Source organism: Aulostomus chinensis, chromosome 3 (assembly GCF_037954235.1).
Source record: "Aulostomus chinensis isolate RoL2024-O1b breed Wild chromosome 3, RoL_Achi_v1.0, whole genome shotgun sequence".
NCBI lineage: Eukaryota > Metazoa > Chordata > Actinopteri > Syngnathiformes > Aulostomidae > Aulostomus > Aulostomus chinensis.
This window is the reverse complement of record NC_141322.1, coordinates 21,326,100-21,338,019: the sequence shown is the minus strand read 5'-3', so window position 1 is coordinate 21,338,019 and position 11,920 is coordinate 21,326,100. Positions and strand designations below refer to the sequence as shown.

At 41.7% G+C, this 11,920-nt stretch overlaps 2 protein-coding genes across 2 annotated transcripts; one reads left to right on the top strand and one right to left on the bottom strand.

The window, feature by feature from the left end:
• Positions 1 to 694: 694 nt before the first annotated feature.
• tmem43 (transmembrane protein 43) lies at positions 695 to 5,543 on the top strand. The gene is made up of 12 exons (XM_086199601.1): positions 695 to 834; positions 1,410 to 1,550; positions 1,653 to 1,787; positions 2,042 to 2,136; positions 2,230 to 2,279; positions 2,833 to 2,902; positions 2,976 to 3,046; positions 3,149 to 3,276; positions 3,362 to 3,436; positions 4,547 to 4,648; positions 4,727 to 4,844; positions 4,920 to 5,543. Exons 1-12 carry the CDS (start codon positions 817 to 819, stop codon positions 5,120 to 5,122), a joined length of 1,206 nt encoding a protein of 401 aa, XP_086055727.1. The 5' UTR covers positions 695 to 816; the 3' UTR covers positions 5,123 to 5,543.
• A 1,406-nt stretch (positions 5,544 to 6,949) lies between these two features.
• LOC147268218 (rho-related GTP-binding protein RhoA-B) lies at positions 6,950 to 11,653 on the bottom strand. The gene is made up of 5 exons (XM_086199604.1): positions 11,541 to 11,653; positions 10,435 to 10,592; positions 8,771 to 8,891; positions 8,449 to 8,579; positions 6,950 to 7,974 (listed from the first exon to the last, which is right to left on the bottom strand). Exons 2-5 carry the CDS (start codon positions 10,588 to 10,590, stop codon positions 7,801 to 7,803), a joined length of 582 nt encoding a protein of 193 aa, XP_086055730.1. The 5' UTR covers positions 10,591 to 10,592; positions 11,541 to 11,653; the 3' UTR covers positions 6,950 to 7,800.
• Positions 11,654 to 11,920: the final 267 nt, after the last annotated feature.

Genomic DNA, 11,920 nt, shown 5'->3' with positions numbered 1-11,920 from the left:
GTATGACAATAAGTGACAGTAATTGTTTTGTGTTCGCCTTTGCAGTAATCCTCTTACAACTGGCATCTCTTTGTGTGTGTGTGTGTGTGTGTGTGTGTGTGTGTGTGTGTGTGTGTGTGTGTGTGAGTGTGTGTGTGTGTGTGTGTGTGTGTGTGTGTGTGTGTGTGCGCGTGCGTGTGTGTAAGGAGGTTATGTGTAAGTACTTTTATGTTTATCTTAAATATCAATTTGCATATTGGAAGTTCCTGGGCCAACAAATATTGATATTGAGATATTACAAGATATATTCTTAGATATGGAACAGGGTTGTTTCTGATTTTAAAGGCTGCACTACAGTAAAATCCCATCCATCCATCCGTTTTCTTCCACTTATTCCTGTTAAGGGTTGTGGGGGGGGCTGGACCCTACCACAGTAAAATAATAATAACAATAATAATAATAACGAAAAAACTCAATAGGGTCTTCGCCTGTAGTACCTTCTGGCTCAGGCCCTTATAATAATAATAATAATAACCTTTTTCTGTGACCTGTTACATAAAACTCAATTACCCATCATGCTATTAGACGACGATATCAAGGTCGAGTTCCGCTCTCTATATACACCGGAGCAGCCGGACGGGTGGGTGCTTGATGAGTTTGCCATGTTTAAGAAGCCGACTCCACTCAGCCGGGTGACTTACGGGATACTCCGGTAAATAGTGAAAACAAACCTGACGACAAGTCTGCGGCTTAGCAGTTCAATTTGTGGCCATTGGCATCTTCGCAGACGTCTCAGGTTTTTTCTTAACAGAGTCGTTTACCGTATTTAACCTGAAAATGTCTTCATCGCCGACCGTAAGTTGTTCATATTCAAAATTACGGTTTTACTCTCACGAACACTTCCATTGCCCCTGCTTGTAGTGTTGACGTTAGCATTGCCGCCCTCTCAGCTTGATTCTTCTTCATTAACGCTTTAACTTTCGGACTGTGTTAGCTGTTCAGCAGTCGTGTACCTCGCAATATTGAACGTTCTCAGGCGTGTTACAGTTTTTCCACACATTATTAATGATAGATTTGACCTTTCCTTTAGTTAATTTAGTCGTTTTAATGTGAGGTAAGGAAGTAAAGTGAGCACAGAACAAGTGAGGCGTGTCAGTTGTTGTGGTTGTTAAGCTTAACTTTGCCTTGTTGTGGTAGTGTAGCTTAACTTTGTGTTTCCTCCAGTCTGCCTGGAATGCATCATCAACATGAACTTTTGACTAATAAAGTGACTGCTTGGTCATCCTTTGAAGTGATTATTTAGTACCTTTTAATGAATCATCACAATGGCATGTGGGCAGAAAGGTTCTGACACCAGTTTGTTTTGGGGAAACGAATTGAAATCTGTCTACTGGATATTGACTTATGGCTGCTGTGGACTTTCCTCTCAGTTTTCAGGCAAAGACCAACACCAGCGCACATCTGTCCAGTCCAACCCTGGTTTCCTGGAGAGATTAAGTGAGACTGCAGGGGGAACTGTTGTTGGAGTTGGATTGTTTTTCCTCTCGATATATGTTCTCTTCACCAATGAGGTAAGATACTCTCACACGTTGCAAAAGTGTTGCATGCAGTGTCTTGACTGACTGTTGTATTTGGTTCTAGCAGCAGACTAACACATTTGTCTCTGTTTTCAGGGACGGGCTCTGCAGACAGCATCCTCCCTGGATGAAGGTCTCTCTCAGGTTGTGTCACTGGGGACATCCCCCAGCCTGGACCTCCAGAACAACAATCGTTTAGTTCACCTGTCTGCCCAGCTACATACCCCCGAGGTAGACCAGTAAACTACATTATCAGTCACAGCATGTACAAGGCCTTGGTGATATGTCCAAAATCTTCATATTCTATCAGCCAGATTATATTCAGTATTTTTCCCGTCAACTTTTCTAGAGGCTAATATTTTGTTGTGACACTCGTGTCGAGTAGTTTGCTCAAGAAAAAGACCATAACATAGGAAATGCAGCCAGTACTTTGGAAATGTAGTTTAGTTTTAATGTATTAATCATTTGTTTTTGTGGGTGTTCAGCCGTTGCATGACCCCAACTACAGGGTGGTGGTGCAGGCTGTGAAGCTGCAGCGACAGGTGGAGATGTATCAGTGGGTGGAGTACCGGGAGAGCAGGTGAAGGCTTTTGTCTGCATGTCATCATTCAGGGTGGGGTGAGGACTAAAAATGTTGGCAGTGTTTGTGAATTGTATATGTGATTAATCTCAGGGACTACCAGGAGAACGGAGAAACCAAAACTGAGACGACGTACACCTACAGTGAGTAGTTCTTCTGAGGATGTAACCACAACATCTCCTGAGGTTTAGAGGCCGGATGAGATTTCACACTATGATATCACAAAGGCAAATCCAGTTAGTTTGTAAATAATCAAGTGCAGCAGCAACTAATGTGTACAATCAATAATAGCATGACATGTTATATATTAATAATTTGTTTATATGAATGATATATTGAAATACACATACATTCCTTACTATATCTGTGTATCTGTAATACAAGCAATGAACTCGCATTCCATGGCGCCACCTAGTGATTGTACACTTCTGCAGCTCAGTCTCAGAGTTTCTGCAGCCACGCGCTGTTTCCTCGTTCTCTGCAGGGGCCGTGGGTTTGATTGCCACTTGTAGCTCTTTGCTTCATGTCACTCCTAGTCTCACCATCTACCCCAACGCCCCCCCCCCACCACCACCACCACCACCAAAAACAGAAAAAAAAACCATTACGTCCTCACTCCAGTGCACAGGACAGTGTTGGACAGTCCCACACCCACACTGAGATGTTTATAAATCTGTGCACCTCCCTTTTCTTCAGACACGGAGTGGAAATCAGAGTTGATCAACAGCCGCAACTTTGACAAGGAAATTGGTCACCAGAATCCGAGGTACTCCAAATACTTTTCATATGATTCTGCGATATTATTGAATGATACATGTTTTTGTTTCCTGCGATTTTAGTGCCATGGCAGTTGAGAGTGTGACTGTCGTGGCTCCTGCGGTCAGACTCGGACCTTTGACTCTGTCTAAAGGTATCTGTTGAAACATAGTGTCACTAACACGCCACCAACTGGTATAACATCGCCACTGTACTGTCACATGGTTCACCTGACTCCTGGTTGACTCTTCCTCAGGCCTGGTGGAACAGATTAATAACTTCCAGACACTGAGCCTGAGGGATTTGACCGCCCTAAACTCCGACTCTTTTCTCACAATTGATGACGATTATTTCTATCACACTCAACACCCGCGCAGGCCAGAGGTGAGCACCACGATGCCCCAGTTGTCCTCCTCTGTTACATCTCGTCTTTAAGTTGAGGCGTTAATTGTTTGAATTGCTTTGTAAGGTTGGAGATGTTCGTGTGAGATTCGCCTATGCTGGACTGAGCGTGGAGACGTCTCGGCTCGGCCCGGCCCAGACTGTGAGGATCTGTTCTAGTATTCCTCTTTAATAGTGCAGACAAGTCAGAGGACCACTGGTATTAAGCTCTTTCTTAACATATTTCCAACATTCCATTGTCTTGGTTTCGAAACAATTATTCCTCTCATTCAGCTGATCAAATTCAGAATGATTCCGATGAGCACTACACTGCCAATACAAGGTGAAACTTTCAGTGGACATTCCATTTTTCCTCTTTCTTATAACCTGACCTGTACACCGGCCTTGAGCTGCCACAAGTCACATGACTGAATTCAATCAGAGGATGCACAGTTCCCTTTGGAGCAGTACTATCCTTTATTTAAGCCTATACAGTACTAAAGACCTGTCAAAACTCTTGTCAGCAACTAACTGGATATCAATTAGCCCTTTAAGGGAGCACAACAACTTTTGGGAAATACTCTTACAACATATAAGATAGATGAGTGTGCAGAAGTGAGCTGAGACCCACAGATAGCAGCTGACTCCCAGTTAGCTCGGGGTAATGAACGGTAGTGGATGGTAAGTGCTAGCATATCTTTTATAGTTCCTCCTCTGTTTCCTGGTCCAAGTAATCCCCCTCCTCCTTTTTGACAGCTTCAGCCATGGTTAGTTGTGGTGGTCTCACTTTTATTTATCAACAAATTTTGGATTTTATTAGCTGACGGCACACAGGGCCTTTAGGTGCTGCATGAAATCATGGTGCCCAGTGAGGAAAGTAGTTCCAGGTGTATGTTTGATTCGTAAATCATCACCAATGCATCACCCTCGTTATATCAATGCAGGCAGAGTCCATTTTACAAAAAGTGCATTTGATGACTTTCTTTTTCTTTTTACATAAGCATGCCAATGCTAATGAGCAGTCATTGTGCTAAGCTAACAAGCATGGGCCTCAGTTCCCCACTGCTCATACAGAGGAGAGAAGGGTTTGAATCTTGTCTGGATCTTAAGAGGATGACAAAAAAAAAAAGTATTTTCCAAAAAGTAGTTGTATTCCTTTAAATACATTATCAAGTTAAAATGGCAAACATGTTCTTGTTTCTAATAATGCTATGAAGTTAAAGTGTTCCCTCTGAGGCGCTAGTTTCATGACAGCCAGTGAACTGTGTTCCAGGTCAGTGTGGTGGCCATGCAGAGAGGAGAGCAGCTGATGCCCTTTAAAACCAAGTCTGGAGACACTCTGGAGATCCTGTACCTGGAGGAGCTCTCTGCAGAGGTCACTGCTCAGTCTTCTAGCTCTCAAGCTCTGATGAGGTTCCAGTATTTGATGCGCGCATGCTCTGTTTTTCTGCAGGAGGTGTTTGCGAGGGAACACAAGCATAACAGCATGAAGACATGGGGACTCCGAGCTGCAGGCTGGGCCCTCATGTTCCTCAGTATTCAGTTGACCATGAGGATTATCTACACGTTGGGTAAATAAACACTCGCTGCTGCATCATTATTTCCCTGCTGCATTTCTCATTTCTGTGTATGTTATGCTCCCACAGTGGACTGGGTTCCTATCATCCGAGAGCTGGTGTCTGTGGGGCTGAAGATCTTTGCCCTGTGTGTTTCTTGCTCCCTGTCTCTTCTCACCATCGCAGTCGGATGGCTTTTCTACCGTCCGTTAGTGGCAGCAGCGCTTGGAGCTGTAGCTGTGCTTCCTGTGCTTCTTGCACGCTCACGACTGCCATCCAAGAAGAATCAGTGACTTGTAAAATGAGGATCACCACGGCAGTTTTTGGATGTCTTGTACTAAACGTCAGTGAGACAATCGTGTGCTGCTGCTGGTTTTTACACAGTAGAGCGCAACCTCTACAGGACACACTTACCTGGGTGACACTGATCCTCAATAGCAATAAATGTTTCACTCAAAAAGCCTGCACACTCACTCAAAGCCACAACAGACTCTGATCCTCATCAGGTAAAGAAAAAGCTTTAAAAACCCTGACAATTCAAGGCCAGCATTGCCCAGTAATTTTCTCTGCTTTCAAGTGAGTGTGCATGCTTTTTGTCATTGCCTTGAACCAATGTACGGTGTGTGTGTGTGTGTGTGTGTGTGTGTGTGTGTGTGTGTGTGTGTGTGTGTGTGTGTGTGTGTGTGTGTGTGTGTGTGTGTGTATGGCTGCTCTCCTGCATACAATTTTTTTTTCCCAACAGGAACAATCATATGTAATCTATCATCCAGCAGTGTTTTGAATGAATTAGCAGTTTCCTAAGTGTAAATAATGTATAAGACAAATTGCACTGTAATCACGTCACTGATTGTCCTTGTAGACGCAGCTGGACGTCCTCACTTGTTGCCTTAAATCCTTTGTCATCAGCTGTGGTGTTTCAAAAGTGATCCACTCATTCAAACCTCAACTGTGCTTCCTAGATATTTCTTTGATTACAAAAATGTTTAGGGATTTTTAAAGTATTCTTACATACAGAATTTATTTCCTCACAGTCAGTGACATCATAACATTCTGTGACTTGATGAGGTTCTGTATATATATCTATAAATGTACCTCAAAGTTCACTTTTGAACAATTGATGAATTAATGCCTCTTCATTTTTTCCCCCCCAAAATACCTTGTTTAGCCAAAGACCTGCACGGTTTTGTTTACATGTTGAATAAAGCACTTGTGTGTGTATATCGACTGGCCAAGCAGATGCTTATCCGGGGATGGGGAGGGCTGGACGCTCAGGAGCTGGTACGGCTCTACCGTGTCCAGATCAACAAGTGTCCAGTTTCACACTATGAACTTGACCCCAAATCTTGGATACTCTCGTGTGGAGAACGTGGCTTGAGTTCTCCGGCCTTGGTAATACCGTGCTCCACCTTTCCCAACACCTGTATGATTTCTGTTTATACTTTGTAGTTTCCTGAAAGATTTCGAACCAACAGACTACTTTCTAGGAACAGTCTCATAGTGGAATGTGTTGGATTTTGCAGACGTTTAAGTGGTGCAATGACACACTGGTCAAAGATGCATAATAGCAATTCTTAAGTAGAGCTGAGTATCAAACATTTGATAATTTTATGTTACCAACCCAATTGCTTCAATATCAGTGGATAAGTGTCCAAGTTATGATTTATTATTTATGTTGTGAAATTACTTTGAACGGAAAAATGCTAATGTGCTTTAGCAACATGACATTTTAACATCATTTAACATGGCACATTTTCTTTTGGTAAATTTGTTGATGTTTGTATATTATGACACTGTTTTGAAGGTGAAAAAGCCAAGTGGCTAAAACTACAACCTACAATTAACGTGTCGTGTAATTTTCATTATTACCTGCACCAAGGTGGCATTTGTGTGTCATTTGGCAGGTTACGGTAAAACTAAGAGGCCAATTCTTACCAAACATGATGGAAGATTATAACATTAGCTGAAGCAGAGCTTGTACATTTTGTAGCTGATCAAATTAGCATTGTGGAAAACTACATTTTTTAAAAATACATTAGGAATGGTGGAGGTGTCTCAAAGTGCCCGTTAGTGTTAAAAAGGATTTAAAACTGTTAACAGTATTGATAAGAAACTGATATCAAAATCAAGGTGTTGGCAAAGGACTGAAAATTTTTCAACGATACCCAGCTCTATTCTTCCAAACTCTACTGCTGCCTGGTGAGTAAAGCATTAAGGAGGGGTGACTGCAAACACAGCTCTGGTATACTTGAAATATGAGAAAGATGCAAAAGACAAATGTCAAATTATCTGTGAGGTTTTCTCTTTCAAAATCCTACTTAAAATCATTTATTTTGTATCCAAGCAGGACATTTCAGTGGCTAAAATGTTGGGTCAGTGCTTATCAAGCAAGTGATGCAAATTAGCAAGATTCTTACAAAGTAATTTATTACACAAAACACTAACTTTCCATTTGCGCTTTTAACAAAATGAGTTTCCAGTCTCATATCGTGCATGTGAGCATGATGCACAAAGGAGTTTTATATGAACCACACAAACAATTTTGCCTTCAGATGTGCATCTGCTTGTTGTAATAATTAAAGGACTAAGGGTCACAGTGTGTAGGTACTTCACCCTCGCTGGCTGTGGAGACATTCCTCAGCTCAGCAGACAGGGCTAAGCTCTTAACTGTAATTGGCAGGTAGGACTCTACAGGTCCCCTGGCTGACTTCTCATTACATAGTACATGTTTATGAAGGAGGTTTCATTATGGCTGATTCACTGGTGTTTAAGTACAAAAAGTTGTTTTTTTTTCCATCACCTCAAAATTGAATACTGACAGAACCTGACTACTTTTGCTTTAAGACAAAAAAAGTAAAAGCTGTTGCGCCTTTTGTAAAAACTGGGGAGAACAGTCTTTTGTGTAGGTATGTTTGGGGATTTGACCTAATGCTCCTTCTTCCCCCCGTAGGAAGCAGTCCTCATGCCCCCCCATTTACAGTAGGATGCATTTACTGCTCTTCTTCCCCCGCCTGGCCTGTAGTGCAGCCCGGGTAGCCATCTCGAACACTTCCCTCACACCATCCTTTGTTTTTGCAGAGCACTCCATGTATCCAAAGGCACTGATCCTGTTAGCCATGTCCCGTCCATCCTCCGATTTCACAGGTTCCTAGAGAAGAAGATCCATGGAAGAGTTAGCAAACACAGATGTGGAACTAGGCTGTGTGTGTGTGTGTGTGTGTGTGTGTGCATAGAGACAGGGAAGTTTCTGTATTGTTATTGATGCTGATACCATCAGAGGACCCTCAATGAACAGGAACTTCAGCAGAATTACTTTTCTACAGCGTTGCTGAAAAATAGTCATGCTAGTCTGGCGTTTGCTTGTTTGCAAACATTATTGCGTCTCTCATTTGCGTTCTGTGTTGTATATTTACACTGCACACTCGGCATGCTCCTGTTTTACCAAGGTCACAATACTGCTCCTGCCGTACTTGGAATACCCTGGTCCCTCCGCTAGTTCTATCATTGCTCTCTCACCATCTCTTCTAGCTGGTCTCGTTAGTGGTATCAGGAGGGTCAGATCTCATTGATGTTCATGTTTTGGTTAACTGAGACTTCATCCCTATGTGTGAATATTTTGTACCTGCTTCATTTTGGCGAGCTCCCTGCGGGTGTGCTCATCATTGCGCAGGTCCTTTTTATTTCCCACAAGTATAATGGGAACATTGGGGCAGAAATGTTTCACCTCGGGGGTCCACTTCTCCGGGATGTTCTCTAAAGAGGGGGAGAAAAGAGTGTCTCTCAACATCACACACAACAGGGTGAGGGTGCTGATCTGATACTCTTGGCCTGTTCAGCTGTTTTGTATGCAGCTGTACAATCTTTGACTCAAACCTTTGTGTGAAATACACTTGCATAAGACAGAAATGCAACATAAACAATGACACATTTCCAAATTTACTTACCGAGACTGTCGGGGCTGTCGATGGAGAAGCACATGAGAATGACATCAGTGTCAGGATAAGAGAGCGGGCGCAGTCTGTCGTAGTCTTCTTGACCGGCTGTATCCCAGAGTGCCAACTCCACCTGCAGCCAAGAGTTCACAGGTTAGCAGCAGAGAAGGTGCATGTGCAGACCACTTCAATGCCACAGGTTTGATGTCATACTGACATCATCAACGTCCTGTTATCCAGAAATTATTTATTGCACATTTGACTCACTCAATAGAAATTTATAATAATTATTGAAAGGAAAGCAATATCCATGATGACATTTCATTGCTGTACAATCACCTCAAACGGAAAATGGCTGTGTTTATTTCGAACAAACCCTTTATACCTCCTGTGTGTCCTCTTCCACAGAGCCCATTATGTCGCATCAACAATAACCCAGATCGGATAAACAAACGCCCTCTTTTTTATTTTTGGTGCCAAGAGTTTGCTCTGCCTAATCCTCTTGTGTCTTATGTCACACAACTTATTTACACTCTCATAATAGGCTGCACCCTCTCTCAACAAGTTTGCAAAGGGTCTTGCTCATATTTTCATAATGGTATTATATTTTACATTCAAATATGAAGGAATTCAGTCATGCAGCAACTTTGCAGTTGATTGACTACAGACGATGCATTTGAGGAAAAAAGCATCATGGGAGGAGAGCCAGGTCATGATAACACTCATTATGGACAATGGATGAATTTGTGAGAAAATGAAGGGACTTCCATGGTCATTCCTTTCACAGATGCAGGAAGATTCTTTAAACCCAAACACAGCCAATGACAGCGTTCAGGTAGTTCAGGCACACCAGAATGAATATAAGTGGAAAGGAAAGAGGTTGCTTGCTGTCTTTTGTACTAACAGGCGGCACCATCTTGGTAACATTACTGTGAAAGGATATTTCTGCAGCCCAGACACTGAACTGTTGGCTCTGGTGTGAGCGTTATGTCCACATTACATACCAATGTTAAACTATGTGACGGAATGCAGTCTGTTATGGTGGGATTCTCCACTCTGCACCACAACACAGACTATTTCTACTTTCCCGAACTGACTTCCATTAAAAAAAGAAAAATGTTGGAATGATATTCACACTGAAATAAATACAGCTGGGAGTGACTTTTTTGCCTGTGCAGCCTCTATTTTGCTATTACGATGACAACTATAACCACACATTACTTTAGTTTCTCTTACGTGATTATAAAAATCCTACAAACTGAAATCACAGGTTCCTATAAGTCCCAAGGCATATGGTGGAGAGGGTTGGGAGATTATTTCTAGAAACAAATAAAATAAAGATAACTAAATGTTTTACCCACAATTGTCATAAAGTCTGATTTGGTGATTCATTAAATACCAAGTTCTTGTCAGTCCAGAAGGACCGTGATGATTTGCAGTTTTAAAAGCTGTGAGGGAGACTCATGCATAATGTTGCACACTAAAATGACCTTTCATTCAACCAGTCTGATCAATTTTAGTCCTCATGCTGAATTTCGTACCAAACACACCCGAGGAACATTGGACATATAGCATCTATCACAGTTTACCAGACAAGGGAAGTCAACACAATCAACTGTTGTCTTAATTGTGCATTCTGATGTGTAAGGCTGTGAATAGAGCAAAAGCATACAGACCTGTTTACTATCGACTTCAATATCAGCAACGTAGTTCTCGAACACCGTGGGCACGTAGACCTCTGGAAACTGGTCCTTGCTGAACACAATGAGCAGGCAGGTCTTCCCACAAGCTCCATCTCCGACTATGACCAGCTTTTTCCTGATTGCTGCCATAGCTGCAGACAAGAGACACAAATCAGTAGTGCTTAAGAACACTTTAACTAACAAAACTAGAGGGGCATTTTATTGCACTGAAGTATTATGCAACTACTGGCTCTATGAGAGACGATGGGAGGCCAACAACCTTCAGCTGTGTTGACAATACGCCAAACACGTCTGAAACCAACACCCGAGGCCAACTATCTCGCCATCACCGGCAACATTTACTCCCTGGCTGTTTACAACCACTCAGTCAATTACTAACTGGGTTATAAATAAAGATAAATCATTAAATGTGTCTGTCTCTTTGGTTTATTTAAGCCTCAACTAAAACAGACAAGGAATTACCTTCCATGTTGAAACATTTCCTCTACGATGTCCTGACCCACCCCGACAGCTAGCTACACAAATTAATATAAATATTATAACACCGCTCAAAAATAATAACTGTTATACATTAATCGTTAGTAAAAAAAAAAAAAAAAAAAGTGTGAGTGACAATCTTCTTACTGTTGTCTGACACACAATTTAAAAAATCAAGAGATCGTTCTATTTACCAAAGGCTCGACGCTAGCTACAAGCTAGTAGGAGTTAGCCGGATATGCGGCTTGTACGCTAACTTTATATCGTTTTAGTAATGTTGAGGGGTGCTGTATGATATAAGAGCGACATTATTGACACAGTTTATCACGGTGATTTTTATGGATCACTTCAAAATATTCAGAAAAAAACTCGTTTTGCGAGCCGAGGAGGTCTAGCTAGCTATTTTCGCCGAGCTTAGCTTAGCATAACGGAAGTCAATGAGACTTTATCGGTCCGTTAGCTAGATAGCTAGCTATCGAGAGCGGAATAGCGGAAGAAAATCCATTTTAACGAAATGCATGAAGCGATATTTCACGATAGCCAACGAAAGACATTGACAAGGTAGAACACTTGTGTTTTCTTTGTAAATATCCCATGTTTACCTGGTGAATGAGTTGAAATATTTCCAAATGATTTCCAAGTTGTGCTTTCTTGGCCTCCGTCGCTGCTGCTGGAGGATGAACAGAAGGGAAGTGAGGGGGTGGGGAGAGGATAACAATACATTGTTCTACTGACAGGAAAGACTGTACAAGTACATAATAATAATAATAATAATAATAATAATAATAATAATAATAATAATAATAATAATAATAATAACTGCGCTCTCTGTTCAATTTATTTTTCTCAGAATGATGCAAAGCCACAGGTGAACCTAGCATGAAATAATCATCTGTTAAATCATTAATATTTGTTCATTAGACACAAAGGCAAAGAAGTACACAGTTCCTTTGCTTATGTGAAAAGTAGAAATACCCAGATT